Source organism: Gobius niger, assembly GCF_951799975.1.
Source record: "Gobius niger genome assembly, chromosome: 11".
Classification (NCBI taxonomy): domain Eukaryota; kingdom Metazoa; phylum Chordata; class Actinopteri; order Gobiiformes; family Gobiidae; genus Gobius; species Gobius niger.
Window position 1 is genome coordinate 25,331,020 of NC_136862.1, and position 24,386 is coordinate 25,355,405.

General features: G+C 42.9%; 1 protein-coding gene across 1 annotated transcript in view; it reads right to left on the reverse strand.

Annotated features, from left to right (window-relative positions):
* Positions 1-17,702, reverse strand: part of gabra6b (gamma-aminobutyric acid type A receptor subunit alpha6b) — a 42,235-nt gene extending 24,533 nt beyond the window's left edge. The window contains exons 1-8 of the mRNA XM_079565986.1: positions 17,412-17,702; positions 17,045-17,169; positions 16,578-16,645; positions 13,865-14,085; positions 11,454-11,536; positions 9,500-9,643; positions 9,062-9,214; positions 1,820-2,091 (exon numbers count right to left, since the gene is read on the reverse strand). Of these exons, the coding sequence (XP_079422112.1) occupies positions 1,820-2,091; positions 9,062-9,214; positions 9,500-9,643; positions 11,454-11,536; positions 13,865-14,085; positions 16,578-16,645; positions 17,045-17,169; positions 17,412-17,503 (1,158 nt within the window). The 5' untranslated portion in view covers positions 17,504-17,702. The remainder of the gene's footprint in view (positions 1-1,819; positions 2,092-9,061; positions 9,215-9,499; positions 9,644-11,453; positions 11,537-13,864; positions 14,086-16,577; positions 16,646-17,044; positions 17,170-17,411) is intronic.
* Between the last annotated feature and the right edge of the window lie 6,684 nt (positions 17,703-24,386).

Below are 24,386 nucleotides of genomic sequence, written 5' to 3' on the forward strand. Positions count from 1 at the left end.
TGAGCGGAGCTTCCAAAAGAAGGTATTCAAGGCAAAAAGCAGTTTATCTTGTCAATGTGTTTTCTCCTACTATAACCCTTTTCCAAAGATTTCTGCATAAAGCACGCAACAGGAAGTGTTGGTGAAAAGATAATTCCATAGGAAACATGTGCCAGTAAATATTACACATCAAATGCACAGCATGGGGCTTGGCAACACGCACAGGCAAAAAGGATGAGTAGACTTTTCTTCATGTATGCTGTGTTTTTTTCCTGATACTAATCGTGCAACAAGACAAAATGGAAAACCAAAGTATGAGGAAAAATGTATCAAAAAAAAAATGAGGGGAATGGTTATCATAGACTGAAGACCAATCACGCTGAAATAAGGCGGAGTGCGTTCCAGATGTTTGGTGGTATGACAGAGACGCATGTAAAGCCCATGCACAGTCTCAGTATCTGTCCATTAGTGTCCAGCGTTCGCACCCAGCAAAGCCCCGCTGCGTCAAACATGTCAAACTGGGATGTGTCATGGGCGATCTGCTCGAGAACATAAATAATGCAGCCACGAAAACAACAACTTCTGTTATCTGGCATCAGAATAATCTGTCAGAATGCGGCGAAAAGAAAAGAAAAAAAAATCCGACGCTCGTTTCCAGAGATAAAATCAAACACAAAAGATGAGACGGACAGAGAAAATAATGCTGAGAGTCGTAAACAAGATGCGGCTTCAAACGGAATTATTTTTGACTGACTAGGGACATGATTTAAGCGTTTACAAAGTCATCCCTATTTTGAAAACTGAATCGACGCGTTACACACTGGCTCAAAATTCATTTGGATTTGCACACAATCACACATTCACACCATCCAGTTCATGTCCTGTGGCAGTCTCCATTCTGTGCCAATGGCTTCTTTACCACCACCACTTATACATTCACTCAAGCCAGTAGATACTAAACTAAAATGTATGTTGTCTTTTCAGAATTATTTTTTAGGTTGGACAGTTTAAACTTTTCTTTCAAAACCATTATGTCTGATCATTGGGAGAGAGGAAACCACATCATGGACTGAACCAATGCAAGAGCCATCTGTGTTTAAAAGTAACTCCTGCCCCTAGAGGCCATAAGCACCACTGCAGGTGTCGTAGCAACGTTTTTTTACTCATTAATTGTCCGTGAGAGTGAATACTACGCTGGCAGAAAAGACAAAGGGAGAGAGGGATATTGTACATCCAGTTACACAATGGAGATAATTTTTTGTCAAACAAACTTGGCTGTAAATACTGTTTAAGTGGCGCTAGCCCGCAGTTAGCTTTGCCCGTTAGCCTTTTGGAGCAGGGAGAGCTGCAATTGTGGTTTTCTGGCCAGAGACACCAAGGGGACATGAAAAACCCCCCAATCGTCCCATCAACACTTGTACTACCCCCAGAGAAAAGGATTTATTATGGTAAACAAGTTACTTAGTACTGCTTTAAGATACTCAAGCTCTGTATCAGAAAGAATATGTGCACTAAGAACTATAAACGGGCATATACTGCGTCACACACCAGGTCCTGGAACACGGTGCCATGGCAAATACATGTAAGCAACAAAAAACAGAAAATCACCATAACATTATTTTTAAAAGGCCACAGAAAATAGCAGAAACCTACAAACAGCCATAATCATCTGGGTACCATCCCTATCGACTACTACAGCCCAAAAAGTCAAATGTATATGCACAAAACTGATGAAAGAAAGGAAAAGAGCGAATAAGAAGCAACACTAAACTAAGCGCAGGTTGACATCCAACAAGTTTCAGCGCATTATGTAATTCAACAATATCAATGCTTGACTTACAGACACCTCTCCGTCGTTGCCGGGTGGCGGGGAAGGTCCAGCCGCTGAAGCCGCCTCCTGGGCCGCTGCCTTCAGAGCGGCCGCCTTCCTCAGCTCCCTGTTGGCCTGGAGCGTGGAGAAGTAGTTCACCGCCGCAAACTCGATCAGGGCCGAGAAGACGAAGGCGAAACAGACGGCGATGAACCAGTCCATGGCTGTGGCGTAGGAGACTTTAGGTAAAGAGTGGCGGGCGCTGATGCTGAGGGTGGTCATGGTCAGCACTGTGGTGATGCCTGCACACCGGGACAAGGAAGAGAGAATATGTTGATCTTAAAGGATTCAAGTTCAAGGTCTTTTTTTCATGGTATCATTGATAAATCAAGGCTAGTTAACACTGATACTTAAGTATTAATTTTGGGAATTGCAAAATCTGCTTAACACTAGCAAATGTACTCTGTGTATACCACATTTCAAGAACCACTGGTTAAAAGAACACATCCACATATGCGTTTGCAGTGGATGGCAATCTTTCAGCAGTGACAAATCTTAAAGGTACACTTTGCTGCATTAACCACATTGCCCTTTTCTATTACACACACTGCAACTTCAACTTGCAATGTACTTTCCATTGCTGTCTTACTGAAAGGGGAATTTCATTTTCAAAAAGCCCATATGTAAATCTTTATGCACAGCAGCGACCTCTGTTTTATGGCAATGGCATACTTCTCCAGGACATGTGGCATTTGAGCTCACGGTTGTGCCAAAAAGTCACTTCAAGCGTGGCTAATCTGCGGGTAAGCGGCCTAACCCGTGGCCCGCACTGGCACGGGCATGAAAAAAACAACATATCAGAGAACGCGCAGAGGGACATGCTAATATACACTTATCTTTTAAAAAAGATGTCGAAGAAGCAAATAGTGGACTTAAGAGGGATAAATTATGCAGCGAGTGAGAAGAACGTTGAAAGGCTAGAGCTTTAAAAGGGATACAAAACATGACAGAGTTTCTTTCTACTGCTCTGTATTTCTTCAATGGACCTTCAAAGTTCAGAACAAAAAAAAAAAAATCACGATCCAGTCTTTGCGGTGAGACCTCAGCCTCACTCAGCAAAGTCTAGTGCGTGTGTGTGTTCTTGGTTCCAACCTTATTAAGTCAAATAAAGATGCTGACAATGAACATCGCTCCTAATGGCCCATTAACAGAGTAGATATCTAATTCACTTTCATCAAGCTAAAGCAAGCAGGGAAAAACGGGGCCATTGAACACTGGTTCCAGCAAAAGTCGGCTGTAATTATGTAAATTTCATTAGCTGCGAGAAGCTTACGGAGAATGGGACATATTGCATAGTGTCTATAAAACGTTTAGTGTATGATTTTCATCGATTTAGGGGCTCTATTTGCTGATATCCATCCGAGCCGTCTCATCCAAAGCACTTTGCAAACACCAATTAGTCACTCAATGCTCAACCGCTGTCTATTTTGCTCTCGGCTTGAGCTGGGCATGGTTTACCCAGCAAATAATCCAAGCGAAGGTTCCACATGTCCTTTGTCCAATACACTACCAGTGAAATCAAATCGCTTAATGTAAATTAGCCGCATGAAATCCTGGCACGCAGTCCCAAGCACACATAAACAGAGAAGTTGCATTCAGGCATTTGAATCCATAATCCAAGCAAGTTTGAGCTATAAAATGTCTATTTGATAGCCCATTATACTAAACCGGTTGGCTCAAGGCTTTATACCGCTTAGGTCAATTAGAAATCTGGGAAAATACACAGTTTGGGGTTATGAGCTTGTAAATGATAAAACTTCTCAGTCATACAGGAGGTTAATTACACTGAAATAAAAAGGAGAAGTGGCGCTCAGTCCTAACGTATGTGGAATTGTGGACAGTTAGCAAGCCGTCTAGTCCAGGGAACTTTTCAGTGTCTGTTAGGTTAGCCTGCTCAATGTATTTATCCTATAGCCGTTAGCATTAGCCACCAAATATCACAAATCATGAAAGATACCGATATTTTCAGCTACTGACAACCCATTGACCACATTTAGGTGATGGGTTTCCTTACTGAGATATGTTCTTAACCTAGCTTAGATGAGTTGATGCGTACCTGTCTGGTCTTTACACGTGCACTCAGTCACGCACTCCTCTCCTCTATGGGACTTCGACGTCCACCGCTAAAGTGAAGATATCACTGCGTGGACGTCGATGTGCTTATTAGGTGTTATCACGCCGTACAATATAGTACCCCATTTTATCCGCTTAGAAAATGTACATGTTTAATTTTTTGTAACTATACTTGGATCGTGTAACTACTCATGTAACCGTCTTTAAATACGGGAAACGTGGAAGAGCTTGGTCGCTTCTAACGGCACCCCTGGTAGGCCCCATAGAGGAGAGGAGGAGAAGCTAAATGCTAACAACATCTTTGGTCTTTTTGCGTGACTGAGCACACGCACAAAGACCAGACATCAACTTGTCTAAGCTCAGGTAAGAACTAAGAACGTATCTCAGTATGCAAAACCGGTGGCCTGTTCCTTTAAGATAAGAATTAGCATAAGGTGGCCTCTGAGCTAAATGCTGAATTTATTTGGCTAATTCAGTCTTATGAAATTCAAAACAAATTAACTTACATTTTTGAAAATGGACACCTTTCTTATTGCAGCTGTACTACCTATAGATAACCCTAATCTAATGCTTTGGTTGACACGAATGAATTTACATTTCCCTTTTGCAACTTTTACACTAAGAAGCTGCATTTACCGTCACGGCACAGGCTACACCAGCAAATCCCTGTATATCAATGAGTTCAGCCTGGCTTACACTTGATGAAAATGTCTTGTAATTTGCTTTAGACACAAATGACTGCTTTTACACTACACTCTATGGGGGCACAAATGCTGCAAGAGGGAAAAGGGGGAAAAAAATGTCAGGTTCAGGTTCAGCTGTAAATGCTTGTAGAAAGAGGAGGAGCACCTAGAAGCACAGCTGTCAGGGTAAAAGAAGTCCGAGAAGAGCACGGGTGATGGGGGGGTGTAAAAGACAGGATGGAAATGAAGTGCTCGCGGCGTTTATGTCCTTTTACAGCATAAAAAAAAACGCAAGGTACAAATTAGGCCACACTCAATTAAGTCAGAGAGAGAGAGCCGTGCTCCGGGGACTGCGTGAGCTTTTAGAGTCGCTGTTGACAATGTACCGCACAAGAACCAGCAGCAGTCTTAATGTACTGACTCTGCCTCTTCTTGAACTACATTCCTCCAGTAATGTCAGGAACAAAGGGAAAAGCAGGGGCTTTTTAATGTTAGTGCCGTGTGCATGCCTTCGCCTACGATGAATATTTACTTTGAAACAGCTCAATTCAATGGGAAATCTTAGACAGAAATGGAAGAAGGTTTTCCCCAAGACGAGCACTTCACATGCCAGGGGCTTATACTGTACGCCTCTACATTACCACAACAGATCACGTGGTGTTTTTAAGTTCAATGACCAGGGTTTAGTGGTTTAACAAACACGGTAGAGTATAGAGATCTTGAACAGGCAAACTTCCGATCCAAGCACCACACAGTCCAGACTCGAACCTGAGATCGGAACTTGTATGTAATCTTTCTCTCTCTAATAAATACATGTGTGATATGGCATTTGTGGCATTACCGTCCGCATGTGTCCCTCGCTCCTCCGGTGTGGTAGCCTTTGTTTTAGCAGTTCTTGCATCTACAGTACTGTATTTTCCGGACTATAAGTCTCACTTTTTTCCATAGTTTGGCTGGGGGTGCGACTTATACTTACGTGCAATTTATATATCAAAATATATAACTGCTGACAACTGCTAAAGGGCACTCTAGGCTTGTGTGCCAGTATCTGCTACTCTGAACACAAATGCCCCCAAAAAGAAAATCAATATTCTGCAGATTACAAGCTGCAAGTACTTAAATATGCAGCCAAAAACGGTAATCGAGTAGCAGAAAGAAAGTTTCTGAGAGACTGGCGAAAAGCGGAGTTTACTCTTACTGCAATGAAGAAAACAAAAAAAAGCCAATCATGGACTGAAAACTAGATGGCCACAGCTAGAGGAATGAATTCGCAAATGAGAGCTTGAACAACGTGCTGCCGGGAGAGGCTTGTCAACGCTGCACCAGGGTGGCTGGTGCGACTTCTACGCCGGAGCGACTTATAGTTCCGTGAACCAGCGTGCTTAATCATAGATGTCCTTTGCATTATTTCTTAGAAAAATAACAACCACTCAGCTTGCCACACATGACAGGCAAATCAAATATGGGCACATATTAGCGCTGGTTCAGAGCAAATTCCCTTGTTTTCCAATTGTTCTCTTGAAAAATCATCGACACATAGTGAGCAGGTCTAAACCAGTCTAAACAAGGACTGGACCAGTTGTGAAGTGAGAAAAGTGTGTTATTTTGCCAACAAAGCTTTCTTTTTGATCAATTTCTCAAAACTGGGACAATACCAGCCATCTTTTCAAATCAATAAGTATTACTATAGAACAAGGTGTACAGTGTTCCGCAAAGGAGTCAACTTTATTTTTTACAACTATTATATATGTTTTAAGGCTGTAAAACCCCTCACCAAACACTTTATACACTTTTCTCACTTGTTCACACGGGTTTTCCCTTATGCCTCTTGTACACTGTGTGAGTTTTTTTGTCTAATGAGATTTTTAGATGTCAGATTACAGACGTGGGGATGGAAGCAGCGTGAGCTGTTCTTGTCTCTACTGTGCGGTTATTCAAACACTTAGACAATCGTTGCTACGACCAAAGTTTTATCGTTAAGTTTCAGGCTTCAGAAGGCGAATGTTTAGCTCAGGCGAACGCCACATGCTAGTGGTCTTTATTTTCACGGAAAAATGCAGAGAAAGTAAACGCGGAGTCGGACCCGCTCATGCCCGGCCTGTGTTACTGTGACTCTGCAGTGTGCCCTGATGTGTTGACGGTCCACAGAGATCCTCTCTGTAGCGAGACGAGGGCTCACTCTGCGACTAGCCAATCAGGACGCAGAACACAATGCACGTATGCGACTAGCCAATCAGGACGCAGAACACAATGCACGTATGCCGTTCATACGCTGTAAAAAAGCAGGCAAAGTTGTACTAAAAATAAATCCGCAAAACAGCGAGACCGCGAAAGCTGAACCGCGTTATTGCGAGAGACCACTGTACATTTAAGTGCACACTTCGTTCTGGTCTGAATCCTTCTCTCTAACTTTTTCTAAAATCTGGCTAGTAGTAGTAGTTGTAGCTGCAACTGCAGTATTATATGCTTTGTTTCTATAAATTTGCTTAACATTCACCATATGTTGAGGTGTATGCAGATTAATTTGTCTTTGAACAGGTGGCCAAACTGATGTAACACTTAAACTATGCCTACTCTTTTCTTTATCCTACATTCCCAAATTGATAAAAACACAACAAATCAGTTTTCTTTTACTAAAAAATGATTCAGCTAACATGTACTTTGACCTACTACAGGTGCACTTCAGATGGCACGAGATGCTACAGCAAATGGCTTTTCTTTTTTATTGTTTACACATTTGTATGGCTGAAAAAGGTTAATTGTGTAGGTGAATGGTTTTAACATTTACAGCGGTGATAGTTGAAGCTGAAAACATCATGGCGGTTGTGGAAATGGAGGTGCACTTGTTGTGAGGAGATGACACATTTGTGGACACGGCTCGGACAGAAAGGACACATTTATTTTGAGCATTGTCTCAACATGTGAGCGGAGAGACAGACTGTCGGAGATGGGGTGGCAGGTATTTTCAACTCGAATACCAAAACAAACATGTCTTACTACTCTTACTCAGTGAGCACTTTTCTATAATACTATTACAAATGCCATATAACTGTGAATTTAACTGACACACTTCTGTCTCTTTGTTCAAAGGCACTTGTTTCCTCGCCATCTCTCTCTGTCCCTTTGTCTCCTCTCTGCTCCGAGGCTAAAGCTCTAGTGGCAGTAATTGTAGCGTAACGTAATGTGAGCCAGTGCAACCTGCAAAGAACTCAGAGACTGTCCAACAATCCAACAAAACACCCTCCTACACTCTGGGCAACCACTGACCACTTTCAAAAAAGGGACATTTTGGGTCGCTCACGGTAAACCTGGAACCAAGACCATCCAGCAACATCTGTATACAGTGAGCAGCAGTAGAAGAGTCATTAGCGGCTATTCAGACACAAGTTTTGTTTTTGTAAATAATGAAAGGATTTGTTTATTCTTAAAGTTTGCTCAACATGGCAGAAACAAAGGGTCGAGTGGTGGGTGGTGAGTCAAGAAATATCCTTTCAAAACTTTGCAGAGTTTTGGAAGCAAAATAAGTTTCAAATGAACTTGGCCTGAGCTCTCAAACTGAATAAATTATAACTATTAATGGAATAAATGTAAAAAAAAAAAAAAGAAAAAAAGATGCTTCTGCCACACAGCTTGCACTTTTTTGTTACTTGTTTTCAGCTTCTATCATGTGCTCTTCCTCATACTGTACATATACTGTACATAAAGCAATCCAGCCAAAACAATGAGCAGTGCAGTGGTTCTCAAACTGTGATACATGTACCATTAGTGGGCTTCTGCAGGTGATGAATTGGTAGAGGTCGACCGATATGAATTTTCTCAGGCTGATGCAGATTTTTATTGCCCGATGCCGATATATGCCGATATTTTCAACCGATATTTTTGGCCAATTTTTTTCCAAATGTCTGGTCTATGTATAATCCTGTAAAAACATAAATACTTGGCCACTCGAGCAGTGGACGATTTCATTTTGTTGCTTTAGGTGATTCAATCAGAGTTTCTGTCCCAGCTTTGATTGGTGGCCGTTAGCATTAGCATGCTGCCGCTAGCATTAGCATACTGCTGCTAGCCGCGGCATTTTGCGCATCGATCAAAAATAAGTTTGCGAAGGCTAAATCTATCTCAGCGACTGAATTCTCCAGGTTCTGTGCTGAGGTTTAATGAAACTTGTATTTAACAAACTTGTAGCTAACCAATTTTCTTTGCGATGTTTCTCAGTTCCCCTGAGGCCTAGGGAGTTGGTTGGGGACTCGTTTTAAAGCCCTGTTCCCCCCTTCCAATGCAAAAACCAGGAAGTCTCTATCACTTTCGGTCCCGGAGATATCGGCGCTAGACTGGCCGATAGCCAATATTGTAAAATCCCCAAATATCGGCCTAATGTTTCGGCTGGCCAATATAATCGGTCGACCTCTAGTATTGGTGTGAAGAGCTTGAGAACCGCCGGTGGAAATGGACTCACCAAACACAGTCCTGGCTGGTACGGACTCTTTGTTAATCCAAAAGGAGACTTGAGCCAGGATGACGGTCATGATGCAGGGGATGTACGTCTGAATGAGGAAGAAACCCATCTTCCTCTGGAGGTGAAAGTGCACTGTCATGATAACATATTCACCTGCATGAAAAAAAAAAAAAAAAATCAATGTAGAAAATTGAGTCTATAAAGGTTTTCATGAGAAAGCAACGCACGGTAGATAAGGAACACTTGCCAAGATGAGCTATTTTCGTCACTTAATTAACAATAGGACGCTTCAGTAAGTGAAACAACAGCCACACTTAACAGATGGGAATCAGAGTTGTGAATTAAGGAACGTTATCCTTATCCCAGTGCGTTGAAATGCTTTAGAAAGTAAAACAAATTGTCTCTGCCGTTATTTATTCATTTAATCTGTTCATTCACCTGTGTTGGATTTGAGTCTCTCGCTGGACACCGTTTGCCCGATCAGGTCGTACTGCAACAGGCTGGACGACTCCTGAGGCACCTCCACTGAAGACAGAGGGCCCTTCTTCCACGTGTACACAATCTCGCTGATGGGATACGCATCTACACAAGGACAAGAAGGGAATCAGTTTTTATCCCCCCTCAGCTTATCCTCTTATGGGGGTCACCACAGCAAATCAGCCGCACGAACGGGGAGAGTGGTTTTCATGCCTTCCTGTCACAACCAGTCACATATTTTATCCCGGATCAGTGCTTAATTTGATCCAGTTTTGGGGGAACGCACGTCCTTTTTTTTAATAGCACCGCAACACATGCCTAAATGAGTTAGGATAAACCTCACTGCATATGTACTGCAAAATGATGCAATCTGTTGTCTCTTTGATTTTTGGGGATAGATACAGATGGCAACGTGTCATACAAAGGGGTGTGACCTAGCCGAGAGGGAAGGAAGTATGTCCTTTTAGCCCTTGTCTGGTGGAATATAAACGTAGTTATCACACATAAATAAAGTCAAGTCTAAATCAGGCCCATATGGATGTTTTTTTCACAGCAGATTGTTCAGCAGAAGCGAAAAAACAAAAAAACAAAAACAGTCGTAGCTAGCATTAGCATGTAGCATGATGCTAACCTGAAGCATCATGTAAGCATTCTCCGTTATTTATGGATTTATTAGCTGTTGAAGCACTTTGCTCCTTGTCTTTGTATCTATTTAGTTGAAAACTATACTCATAATTCAGTATTTGTTAGTAGTCAGTAGTAGTGTAAGTAGTTTTGGAGTAGTTATAGAAAGTTTACATTTTTCTCCACTTTGTTTTCCCCCTCAACTGCTTCAAACATGACCATATATGGGCAATTCCAGAGATGCCGTCCGTGTCTCTGAAAGGTCTGGGACAAATGTGTTGGACATTCTGCTGAATGTCCAAAGATCAAACGTTTCCCAGTAAGTACTACCACAAATTACGAGCTTCACTGAACTGTGGCGTGAAGGGTCTTGCCTAGCGATACAACAAAAGGTTGAGATTTCATATTATACTTTGTTTGTTTGTTCTAAATATGTAAGTAGAGGTATTATGCTTGATATCATTTCCAGAATGCCTTATTCACTATCCCGCATTAAGTCGCCCATGGCCTATTGTCCTAAAAGCTTCTCGACTGGAGCTTACAGCCTATAGGCCGGTGTAACGCCTCATTTGAAAGCGAAGACCTACGAAACTCATCTAAGACTTTTCCTCGTGTTGTCGTCACTTTTTCCATCATATTTTTGGTGCTTTTTATTGTCACGTTTTTGTTGCATTTTCATACATTTCTGATGCTTTTTCAAGAAACATTTAGATTTGGGTAAAGTCAAACTGGAGAAAATGTCAAGCAGTTAAGACCCTCATCTCTTGCTTCCCCCGGCTCGGCGGATGTAAGAACTGTCGGACATCAGCAGCTAGTCGACCGTGGGATACAGCAGATTAGGAGGTAAGGAGAGCTCTTTATGGACACATATGGGGCAAAGGGAGGAGCCTTTGGAGAAAATAGGAGGAGCAATATATTCTCAGGCCCCACCGTACTTTGAAAAGATCACTTAAACACGCAGGAATGAATTAAGCATGTTTTTGATAAAGGGGCAGCAATGTACCGGAAAAAGCCGATTGAGCATAAGTATCAAATCTAGCATGAAAACAGGTTGTGCCTATACGAGTTTTAAAACAAGATTCTGAAAATGTCAAGATAGGGATAAGTCCATCATTATCAACACATGACTTCCCTTCACCACTAATGACTCTCTACAAAATGTATGGGACATAGTATTTCAACCGCAAGCCTCTTAACTGTCAGACTCTCATTTACTCAGCTGCGCAATAATCATTTGCCTGCGACATCTGTCAAACCCGAGCGAAGCGACGGCGGAGAGAGAGAAACTCACAGCTCCCAAACTTGAGGGGACAGGCGTGGCCGTCCATGGGGAAGTTCATCAGGCGCATGGGGCACTCCGCGTTTATGGTCAATCTGTCAAGACCAATGAAAGAGATGGATTCAGACACAATAGGGACTGCGTTAGTTTTCTTTAGCCAGGAGGGGGAGAGAGAAACAAGACACTCAAGACACACTGTATTAAAACAAGCTTTTAAAAAAAAGCCCCTTATGAAATGATCATGCAGTAAATCATACTGAAAAGAAAGATATGTTGGCCCTCAGCAAATCAAGTGTAATCCTGTGTTGTATGAGTATACTTTGTAGTCTCCAGTTTGGAATTCTGCTAAAGAACGTGTATTATTTTTTTGTACGTATTTGGTAAAAATCTCAAACACATCTGTATCACTTTCATACACGTTGTTGGTTAGAAAATGCTGATCTAAAACAGCTGAAACCAAATATTTACAACATATTCACAAAATTCCCATAAGACCCTCTGACCCCCTCCTCTTGCTCCTCTTTGCTGCGCAGCTGTTTCAATAAAGGGTAAAAATAAAGGCAGTGTGTCGTGAGGCTGTGGTGAGTGTTTTCACTTCAAGATGAGAGGATTAAGCAAGGGAGGAGTTTTTTGGTGAAAGGAGGGGTTTTCTCGAAGCTGTCGCCGCGCTGCTATGAATAGCAACTGGAGATCTAAAGATTACTCAAAGTTGCGCAAGCGGCTCGTAACACAACTCCAAGTATGTTTTTGACGAGACAAACAACATTGTAGCATGGAAAAAAGCTCTAAAATGTTGATTTTAAATACAACCCTCGCCTTTAATGGACTGTTCTTTGTAGTTTTTAAATAGAGCAATCTGGGTAGTATTTGTTCTGTTTTTTTTAATGCCTCAAATGAAATAAAGGCAGGGGGGATTTTTCAGGATTTTTGACATAGGGCCTAATTTCCTAGTTATCCAGAGTGTTGTTGATTTCTGGAGATTTTTTTTTTTTAATTCATGCAGTCCTTAAATTTGAAGAGTTTAGTGGTGCTAGGCTAGTGCTAGGCTAGTGCTAGGCTAGTGCTAGGCTAGTGCTAGGCTAGTGCTAGGCTAGTGCTAGGCTAGTGCTAGGCTAGTGCTAGGCTAGTGCTAGGCTAGTGCTTGTCTATGGTAGCTAGTAGCCTGCATTAAAAACCTCTTCCAAATCGTCGCAGTAGCAGTAGTCCTCCAAACATTACCATATCTGATTTGTAGAAAGCTCCTTTGTGAATTCCACGTGTAGTAATGCCGGCCGCACGTAAATAAACTACTGTAGATCCGGTAACCTAGCAGATCACTCCGCCGCTGCGTAGCTTACAACCAGGAAGCCGATGCTGTGCAAATTTAAATTATTTTAAATGCAAAATGGATATGTTTCAAAAATTATTCAGTCAACACAGACATCTACATGGGTAGTCTGGTGTTATAAGTGATTTGCCTCAGGTGCACTGTGCTCGGGTCAGACTGTTTTTATTGCAGGCTACTAGATACCATAGACATGCACTAGCCTAGCACTAGCCTAGCGCCACTAAACTCTTCAAATATAAGGACTGCATGAATTAAAAACAAAATATATATCTCCAGAAATCAACAACACTCTGGATAGCTAGGAAATGAGGCCCTTTTAAACATCCTGAAATATCCCTTTAACATGTTTTACCTTGAACGCAATTTACAACAGAGCAGCTTGTGAGGGTGAGAGGGGTTGAGTGGTCGATGAGAAATTGCAAACAGGTTACCACTTGCCTTTGTTCGTAGAAGGAAACAAGAAAAAAAAAAATCACTCCTTCTGAATTTTAATATGTCGAATATTGTAAATAATTGAAAGATTTGGATCGTTGAATTCGTATTACCTTTTTTTTTTTCTCCAGAAAACATCAATCATTTTGCCCGCGATGAGGAAGCTCAATCTCTGGTGCACGCACACACGCAGCACACACTGCCCCTTTGAACACTGTCTAGTCTCCAACGCAGCGGCAGCAGCAATTAAATTATTGTGCTCTGAAGTGAAATGAAAGTTGAACCACGCTCAAGCGACTTTTCCAATATATATATCCTCGTTGCTAAATCCTCCAAATTCACCCATTTCATATTTGCAAAGTAAACTTCCCCTGCTTCATTTTGAAAAGCTTAATTCTGGGCCATCTGTAACTCGGGGGACTCTCTCTCCTTTTTTTTTTTGATGGTACGCTTCTTTTGGAACAAAGCAGTTTGATTGAAAACCTATCCAAGCCTGTGTTTTCTTTTCCTATCAGATGGCACATGGTTTATTTTTTATTTATTTTGGGGGGGGTGCAGTTTGTTTGAATCTTTTTCCAAGGCTATTCCTGTCTTGGCTGGGACTGAGGTGTTCTGGAAAACCGGAAAAAGCGTGGTGGGTTTATTCTTCTTTTTTTTTGGGTACCTCATAGTGTAGAGGATGGTTCCGTTCTGCATGATTCGGAACAGCTTGTTGGGAGTGGTCATGTTGTGCGAGATCGACCTCTTGCCGTTTCGGAAAAACGTGTCCGGAGTCCAGATCTTGCTGACCATGAGGTTGTTGAGGCGCAAGATTTCGATGGGTCCCTCGAATTTTAGCCGCTCGTCGATCCAGGTTTGGCGGAAGAAGACGTCCATGGTGTATTCCTGGGGAAGGGGGACATAGAAAGAGTAAGAAAAAGTATCTCCATACTGAGATATGTTCTTACCTGAGCTTAGACGAGTTGATGCGTACCTTTCTGGTCTTTGTGCGTGCGCTCAGTCACGCAAAAAGACCAAAGATGACCAAGCATTTGGCCTCTCCCAGCATATTCCTATAGCTCCAAACGGGGGTGAAGTTGGAAGCTACCACGCTCTTCCACTCCAAAGACCAGACAGGTACGCATCAACTTCGGAAGCTCAGGTAAGAACATATCTCAGTATGGAAAAATGGTGGCCTGTTCCTTTAACTGTTACACTGTGACATGTGAGCTATGATTTAGTTAAAGGCACACTGTGTAACATTTTGGACTAATTCTTTTGCCATCAGTACAGACATGCTCCTTATGACCAGCTCCACACAGAAAATGCTATTAATACAGATAATCAAAGAATGGATTTGTATGAGAACCTAACCTGCTTGAATCTCAAACTTTTGTCGACATCTCCAAGGAGACGAGCTGGAGACGCACCCACTCCAAAGTTACAGCAATTTCTTAGAAGAGATGAGGCACTCACAGCAAAAGCAAATATTTGTATGCAGTATTTTTCAATGATGAAAATATCTGTCATAAAATAAATGCTTGTATTTCAATTTTATTTATTGGTTGAAATTCTACACGGTGTGGCTTTAAGCAGATCTCAAACACACCACACCAAGTGCCACTTTAAAATATATCTACATTTAAAATAAAAATCTTAACCAGGTCTTTAGTAGGACTATAGCAGGTCATAACCAAATCTACTCGAAACTAGGTTGAGGATAGGACTTACCCATGATCAAAAGTAGGATAAAACACGAATATGATTCTGTCTGTACGAAACAATGACCATAGAATCGCCTGAGTCCTACCTGAGCAGCCTGCCTACCACCAGGGGTTTGAGAAAGCCTGGTTTAGTTCATATAAATAGATGAATTAAAAATAATGAAGACGAGCCACTGCGTACCAGGGGGAGCTCTGGCTTGATATTGTAACTGAACATAAGCGTGGTTATACTTCAATGATGTATACAGTACATCGCCAATGATTGACTGAATAAATAAATAAATATGCTACTCCACTGATGAGAGGCAAAAGCTCTTCAACCAGACGGCCACTTTTCGGCAAAACCCATTTGTTGCTCAGTAAACATCACTAAAAAAAAAACGTCCCACCCCTGACATGGAGGGATACAGGGATTTATGCTTTTATTATTTATTTTTTTACTACTACTATCATCACTACGGCTAATGCGGCTGCTATAGCTCTACCCCCCGAGAGTGCGGCAGATGGGTCTGTGGTGTCTCTGGAACCTGCTGAACAGAACACTGGCATTGGGATTTGTTTCTCTGTTTTTTTCTGGTAAATTCAACAACAGCTGTGCAATATTAAGCTAAAAAAAAAAAACGATTTATGTATTTCTGGGAAGTGGACTAAAAAACAAAAAAAGATACTGGATAATTTTGTTTGAAAAGAAAAGAAATGTCAGGGAGAACTTTTCGATTTGCAAGTGCCCCGTTTTGCGTCATAATACAGTTATCACCATTTATACAGCTTTAGATTTTAATGAATGGTGCAGTCCAAGGATTTCTTTTGGCACATAGGCTTTATGGGATGGGACGGCGACGAGACAAGAAGGGGTGAAGCGTGGGGAGAGACGTTCACCAAAGTGTCAAGAGTTCAGACTCCAAACCCAAAACCCTGAAAACCGGAACAGCGCCTTTACCACTGGAGAGTTTGATCTATATTTTTCCCAGCTGAAACTTCTCTCCAAACATTATCTTTCACATTTGGCCTGCGGGACAACAAGCACGTTATCAGACGCCGTTATTTTCCTTTTTGGTAACTTTGGCGACGACTGTGAATAGCAAGCTCACATCACTTTTCTCTGTTTCCATTAACGCCGCGGCTACTTCTCTCTATTTCAAAAAAAACCCCGCAACCCTCCGGACTGGATGCTTTTAGTTCCGTTGGCCTGATTCACTCGTGCCCTGAAGAGCAGCCGCCACCATCCCAGCCAGCCAGTCATGTGACGCTCCGAGGAGGCTTTACACTGCTCAACGCACACCATAAAGCCTAAAGCCTAAACATTATACGGCCCCTGCACGCTGCCCCGCGCTCGACCTATCACAGGCGCCGAGCTATAGCCTATCCCCATCTCAACGTCCACAGCAGTATCTCTACTACTAGGTCTCTGTAACCGCGGATTGTCGACCAGATTAAAAATCCTAAGCTGCACTAATGACATCCAAGCCCAAATGCTGAAATAATGAAGGCTGGGGAGAAGAATGACTTGAGTCTGCGATAGAATGGGTAGAAAACGGTACATTTCTGACGACGAGAAAACAACGGAGGTATGGCATTGGTAAAGTTATAGGAAGAGACAGCACATGCAGGATGAGTGAGGAGGCATTATGAGGGATACAAACAGGGGGGGTGGGGGGTGGTAGGATTACTGACCATCTCCACATCAGAAACAGGTCCAAAACTGGTGACGAAGATGTCTGTTTTGACTTCCGTGACTGGACCTACAGAGAGATCCTGTTAGTTTGGTTGAATATAGATATCAAGCACACATTTGAAACTTCTCCTACTAGCTTTAAAAAAAAAAAAGAGGAACAAGGAACAAATATGTGTTTTTTGATGTTGTTATGTAGTCTCTAAATAAACACATTTTTTATATTTTTTTATTATTCATTCCAAACATTTCCCCGGTTGTGTTTCCAGGACATTTTGTCTTTTTATTTTCCCACTATTACATCACCAGAAACGCGTAATCTTGACATGCGGACAACTGGATGCAAACTTTTGGCTCGTTTTACGCACCGACAAAAAAAAAAGCCACATTTGTTTCCTTCTCTCTTTTTTTTTTTTTTTCAAACAATACAGTCCGGCTTTAAAAAGCAGAGAAAGTCGTTCCTGATTACCTCCAAATCCGGGTCGTAGCCTGTTGTCGTATCCATCCAGTAATCTGTCCAATATGCGCGTGATGTTATCCAAATAGATACTCGTGTCACTGTGCTGATTCCCCCAAACGCAGCTCACACTGTAACTTCAGCACACACAGAGAGAAAAAATGCATCGATTTAACCCCGTTTCTTTCTTTTCTTTTCTTTCTTTTTTTTGGTTAAACACACAACACAAAGCACTTAACGCGGTCAAAGTTGCTCGAAATCCACTCTTAATTGCGCGCGGCGAGTAGACACCCCGCGCGTAAAGAAGGAAAAAAAAAAAAAAGTCGGAACAAGAGAAGAAGAAAAACGGGGAGAAAAAAAGTGTTGCCATGTTACTTACCAAGACAGGAATATTAGGCAAGTTAGAAGGGAAGCCATGCCGCGTAGACAGCCCACAACTAGGAATCCCTGGTCAACTTTTAAAATCAACATCTCCCATCCTTTTTTTTCTTCTTCTTCTTCTTCTTTTTCTTCTTCCCCCTTTTCTTTTTTGGTTTCAAAGCATGCCTAAACGCGGTGTCAGGTCTTCTTTAGTTGAGTGAGCGGTGCGAGCCTTTTGCCGCGCGCACAGTCCAGCAGCACGACTTGACTTCCCCCTCCAGTGCGGTTGCGCCTGACTCTGTGGATCGCTCAGTTGAGGAGGGAAAAAAAAAAAAGAAAAAAACCTAAAGAGTTTTGGAAGAGAGTGGAGAGGAGGGACGAGGGGGCATTTTACCACCGCGACTATTTGGCTATTGAGCCCCAAATACGAGGGTTTAAACGTGATTGCGGATGTAATTTGTTACGATTTTGGTGAAGGGAAGTGGTGTAGGAGGGGGGGGGGGGGGGGGGGGGGGGGGGGGGGGGGGGCTTACTGTACATGATATCAGCGGTGTGTGCTGTGCTGCTGGTGAAAGCATTTTGCAGCAGCTCTTTTGTTGCTACTATGTGGTCATTGGGAAGGGAAAAAAGCATCTCGGAGATAAAGGATGTTGAACTATGAATCATATGGTGGTGGTGGAGGGAGTGAAGTGGGTGGTGGATACATTTACACTTTATATGAAGCCAGAGGGAGGGGAAAGGGGGGGGGGGATTACCATAACAACAGCCGCTGTAGCAGCAAGCAGATGTTTTCATGGAGGAATTCACGTGTTCACCACTGTACAACTTAACACAGGGCAAGTTTATATATAGTGCATTTAAAGCTGCACTATGCAACTTTTTCTACGACAAAAAAAGTTTCAGGAGGAACAATGCGGTTTTCGTCCTGGTCGTGGCACACTGGACCAGCTCTATACCCTCCGTCGGGTGCTCGAGGGTTCGTGGGAGTTCGCCCAACCAGTCCACATGTGTTTTGTGGACTTGGAGAAAGCGTTCGACCGCGTCCCTCGTGGTGCCCTGTGGGGGGTGCTCCGGGAGTATGGGGTCCGGGGCCCTCTGCTAAGGGCTGTCCGTTCCCTGTATGACCGCAGCAGGAGCTTGGTTCGCATTGCCGGCAGTAAGTCAGACCTGTTCCCGGTGCGTGTTGGTCTCCGCCAGGGCTGCCCTTTGTCACCGGTTCTGTTCATTACTTTTATGGACAGAATTTCTCGGCGCAGCCAGGGGCCGGAGGGTGTCCGGTTTGGGAGCCTCAGAGTCTCATCTCTGCTGTTTGCAGATGATGTTGTTCTGTTGGCTTCAACAAACCGGGACCTTCAGCACGCACTGGGGCGGTTTGCAGCCGAGTGTGTAGCGGCCGGGATGAGGATCAGCACCTCCAAATCCGAGGCCATGGTCCTCCACCGGAAAAAGGTGGTTTCCCCTCTCCAGGTCGGTGGGGAGTCCTTACCTCAAGTGGAGGAGTTCAAGTATCTCGGGGTCTTGTTCACGAGTGAGGGACGGATGGAGCGTGAGATCGACAGACGGATCGGTGCAGCGTCAGCAGTGATGCGGTCGCTGTATCGGTCTGTCGTGGTGAAGAGGGAGCTGAGTCGGAGGGCAAAGCTCTCGATTTACCGATCGATCTACGTTCCCACCCTCACCTATGGTCATGAGATTTGGGTAATGACCGAAAGGACAAGATCGCGAATACAAGCGGCCGAAATGAGTTTCCTTCGCAGGGTGGCTGGGCGCACCCTCCGAGATCGGGTGAGGAGCTCAGCTACCCGGGAGGGGCTCGGAGTAGAGTCGCTGCTCCTCCACGTCGAAAGGAGCCAGCTGAGGTGGCTCGGGCATCTGTTTCGGATGCCTCCTGGTCGCCTCCCGCGGGAGGTGTTCCAGGCATGTCCTAGTGGGACAAGGCCTCGTGGAAGACCCAGGACACGGTGGTGGGACTATGTCTCCGAGCTGGCCTGGTGTCGCCTCGGGGTCCCCCCAGAACAGCTGGAGGAAGTGTGTGTGGATCGGGAAGTTTGGGCATCTCTGCTGAGACTGCTGCCCCCGCGACCCGGCCCCGGATAAAGCGGAAGAAAATGGATGGATGGATGGATGGAAAAAAAGAAAATAAAGATATTTGTATGTGTTTTAGCTTGTAGTGACCCGGCAGCTCGGCACCTTTACTTTCCATCATTGTGGCCTCTACAACGCTCCAGGGTGAATTGTTTTGTAGGTTTTCTGGTGAGAGGGTCCATCAGCAGTGAAAACCCCCCCATGCAATTGATCCTGGAGCGTCCAAGAGACCGCTATCATGGAAAGTAAAAGTGCCATGCTGACCACTCATACAACCACTGGGTCACTACAACATCAAGTATGCACAAATATCAACTTTTTTTCCCCCACATAAAAAGTTGCATAATGCACCTTTAAAAACCACTGACTTTAAAAATCACTTACTACCTTGATTGTAAGAGGACCAATGCAATCATTTCAGGTCAAGATAAGGTATTTCAGGAATAAAAAAATGACATACATTTACAATATGAATGGATTAAAGGAGCATTATGCAACTTTTTATTGGGGGAAAAAAAGTTGGTATTTGTGCACATTTGACCTTGTAGTGACCCAGCGGCTGTATGAGGGGTCAGCATGGCCCCTTTACTTTCCACCACAGTCGTCTTGATGATGCTTCAGGACCAATTGTTTGGGAGGGTTTCACTGCGGACGGAGCCACTCACCAGAAAACCAACAAAGCAATTGACCCTGGAGCGTTGTAAAGACCACTGTGATGGAAAGTAAAGGCGGCATGCTGACCACACACACAGCTGCTGGGTCAAATACGCACAAATATCAACTTCTTTTTGCTTAGAAAGTTGCATAGTGCATCTTTAAGCCAAGTTTATATGTATGTTTCATTTAGTTGGCATATTATACAAATCCTTTTTTTTTTTTCAGAGGAGAGTTAGGATGGAGGGGGGGGGGGGTATGGCTTTTGGCGTAACAATAAATCTATGGAAAGAATACGAAATCCAAGCAATAATAACAGCTTGTCACGGCTTACTTGGAAGATTAGGCGATGTGTTTGTTTCCCGGTGAAAAGTTCTGTATTGTCAAGAGAACAAACTGGCCCAAAACCTGAGGGGGTTTAAAAAAAACATTTGCCTGTAGCGTCTCCCCTTGAAAAGACAACAGGGATGTCCAACCAGTAACTCTCCAACCCTTCCCAAGTTGCCCCCCCCTAAGTCATGCATTTCTGACAAGATCAACTCAAACATGAAGTAACTATTGGTATTCTAACCTCTACCCCCCCACCTTAATCGAGTACATTTTCTCCTGTTCAGCTTTACCCATATCTAAAAACTTCTTGACTGGAGCTGACAGCCTATAGGCCAGAATAACGTCCTACAAAGACCTACAAAACGGATCATACCTTTTTTGTTGTTTGTCGCTGCGTTTATGTCACATTTTTTAATCTTTTTGTCGTTTTTTTTCATCTAATTTTTTCATTTTCATCGTCATTTTTGACGCTTTTTTCAAGAAGCGTAATCTTCACGTCTCTGTGTACAGTAAATGAATGACCATAACCACTAGTTTATGCCTCATCTGATCAAAACACATCTCCTGGAAGAACTTTGCACACATTTTCTTCCCAGTTGGAGGAGAAATGCACATTCCTCCAGGACTTGTTTATCATGCTGCATTGCTGTATGTCTTGTTTATACAGCATACTTAATGATCGTCACTTTTCATGGTATATACTGTACTCCCCCGTGAGCGAATAGCAAATGTGATTTAGCTGCCTGTTTTTTTTTTTTTTATATATATATGTAGTATTTATTTAATCTCAATTGAACTAAAACGTTGACCCTAACACTAAATATTTAACATTTTGTGAATTCTAGCTTGCTGCTCATAGGCTACTCTATAGAAGTCACTGTTCTTTGTAGTCAGGGTCAGAAGTATGCAGCTCACCTTGCAGCCTTATTGTCGACCCAATAGATATTGCATTCACCAGGTATCCCATCACATTAATAATGCCAGCACTGATATCCATAAACCTCTCAAGCCTTGAAGTGTATTCTGTTTGGAACATGCCTTGTACAGTTTGTTGGAATCTCACGAGACTTCACGGACTCCTGTTGCACACGAAAAAAGATTGCATCATGTCTTTCCTCCTCCAGCGGTGGCACATTGGGCTGTGTGCACAAATAAGTTTCGGGTTTTAGCAGAAAAAGCAACGGAAAAACAAATAACTTGCTCCTTTTTTGTTATTCTAAACAGCTGTAAGGCATGAAGAACATTCAATAAAAGCAACTCTGCCATGAGGCTTGGTTAAACTCACACTCTCGCAGTGCGTGGGAGTAATTTTCTCATTGTGCTAACATTTTTTGACCCTGGCTATTTATAAGCGCATGCAGCGCACCATACTGCAATTAGCCACAACATTATGAACACCTCATAATGTTGAGTAACCTATCCTCTGGAGCTGGAATGAACTTATTCAGCATTCAAGCAATGTTTGAAAGTGAAAGAAAAAAAACACATACCTGGGTGTCTTCAGGCTATTTTTCTTAGAGTAAGTATATGTACAGAAATAAAAAAAAAAATCTTCAGTTAAGTTTAAATGAAGCATACTGTATAGGCATACATTCAACCTGGAAGACTCATTTCAGCATATCAGTGCAGAGCCACACCTTCGTAGCAGCCAATCATCACCTGCGGTCCTGCGTTTAAGCCCCAGCGTTCATGTCGGCTACCCAGCTGTGCTGCGACCCTCCTCCACCCCTTCACCGCCTCTTCTGTCCGTGGCTTCGCCCTGCTACATGGAGTCTCCCATACCACCACAAGTATCCAGGCTCCGGGGGAAGACATCCCTAACTCCATAATAACTATAATCTGTATTTTGATGTCTACTGCCGGGGTCTGATCGCCGAAGTATTTATGTCAATAAATCTTTCTAATCGCTGCTTTTGTCTCTGAGTCTATCCAGGTTGAAATGCTGGTGGTCTATTGCGTGAATGTTGCTTTTTTTATATGAAATATATTATGTTTGTGTTATGTTTGTTATGTTGTAAATTCATGATAGTAGTGAGCTGCACAATGTAAATACTGTTGATTGAACGTAAATTCTGGATAATTTTTCTTACAGTGTAGTTTAAGATTGCATATCTGTACAAAAAATACAGTTCTTCCCTGTAAAATGGTTTGCCATCATCCAAAAAGGTTGTTTATTGTCTGACAATACATTATAGACTTGTATATCCTAAAAAACAGTTGTCACACTTTACTATTTTGATGGTGATTCATTGATTTACCGATTAGATATGAACACCCCTGGTACTGACCGCTGTGGATGGAGGACAACCTACGAGAGAGCAGCAATTTTCAGGATGCTCTGATCCTGTCATGTTGCCATTTCAATCCAGACCAGAGGGGGGACTGGAGTGGTACTTGCCCCCGCCCCTGAAATCTGACAGGCCAGCCCATGTGCCACTCCAACTCGGATGACTGAAAGCTCATTGCTATGTGTAATGAGTGGGTATATGAGGCACTCCCCTCCCGCAATCCTCAAGTGGCCAATCCTTAGTGCCACCCCAGTGCGAAATTGTAGTTCTTGTCAAACTTTCTGGAATAGTTACACTCAGCCATTTCTCTTGCTTTTACCTCTAAGGAGAAAATGCTTATCTCCTATCAGCAGCTGTGTCAGGCTGTGACTCCACAATTATGCGAGTGGGCACAGTGTTACACATGTATTTTGTAATGTGAAAGCAGACTGGGTCAATTAGTCGCATTGCACTTTTAACACAACTGACCTCCTGCTGTAAAGCCTGGACCACGCTGCAGGATTTGCCAGATTCACGTCTCATTGACCCCATTTTTATTCCCACTCACCATGTTAGTCTGCATGGCGTCCCTGTCCGTGTGAGTATGTTACGACTTTTTGCGGCTAACTTCCTGCGTGCTAATTTCCTTCCCAATGTTCAACGCAGATTAAAAGTAAAACAAGATTGAAAACTAAAAGTGGATTGTTGTTTCATGCAAATGAGCTCTGATACAATAAGAGTTTGGGAAATTTCACAGTTACCATGGAGATCCGCCATCTTTGCAGCTGTTAGCATACATTTCCATTGACTAATATTAGCTAAAACAGTATAAAAAGTGGAGAAAACTGTTACTGTAAATACATCAAACACACTGTGGTGTTCAAGTGTTTAAATGTGAACAATAACTCCAGTATTTTAACTTTTAAAATCTCCATTAGTTTACAATTGCTGCTCATCCCATAATGCTTAGCGATGTGACATCACATTCCTGAACTCTATTCACCTTATTCCGGAGGCTCGTGTGGGTACCACCATTAATTATGCCCGCCCCTTTTCTCCTATGTGTTAACATGGGGCTGGAGAAGTCCACACAAAATCAGTCACTACACAAAAACAAAGACGTTTTTCGGCCGCACTGAAAAACGGTGCAGTGTTGACATGTTGGTGCAAATGAACATTGTAACACAAATCAATCAACTAAACATCACATTTGAGCCGAGAATATTTTCCCTCGTTCTCCGATTAAATAAACGGGCTTCGCGCTCGACCGGAAGTGTCTGGACAACGCAAAAAGTGGCAAAAGTGGGCGGGGCGGAAAAAGGTGAATAGAAACAACCATCATTGCATCATAGAAGGGGGCGTGGCCTCTATGTGGGGGAAAATAGAATGTTTTTACTCTTTTTAGCCATTTTCTGGCGAAATATAAACTTACCACAAACAAATAAAGTCAAGTCTGAATCGGGTAAATATGGATGTTTATTCAGAGCAGATTGTTCAATAGAAGCGAAAAAACGTCAGTCGTAGCTCGTGTTAGCTAGCATTAGCATGTAGCATGATGCTAGCATGATGCTTCATGTTCGCATTCTCCGTCATTTATGCAATTATGGGCTGTTGAACCACTTTGCTCCTCTCCATGTCTTTGCATCTGTATTTAGTAG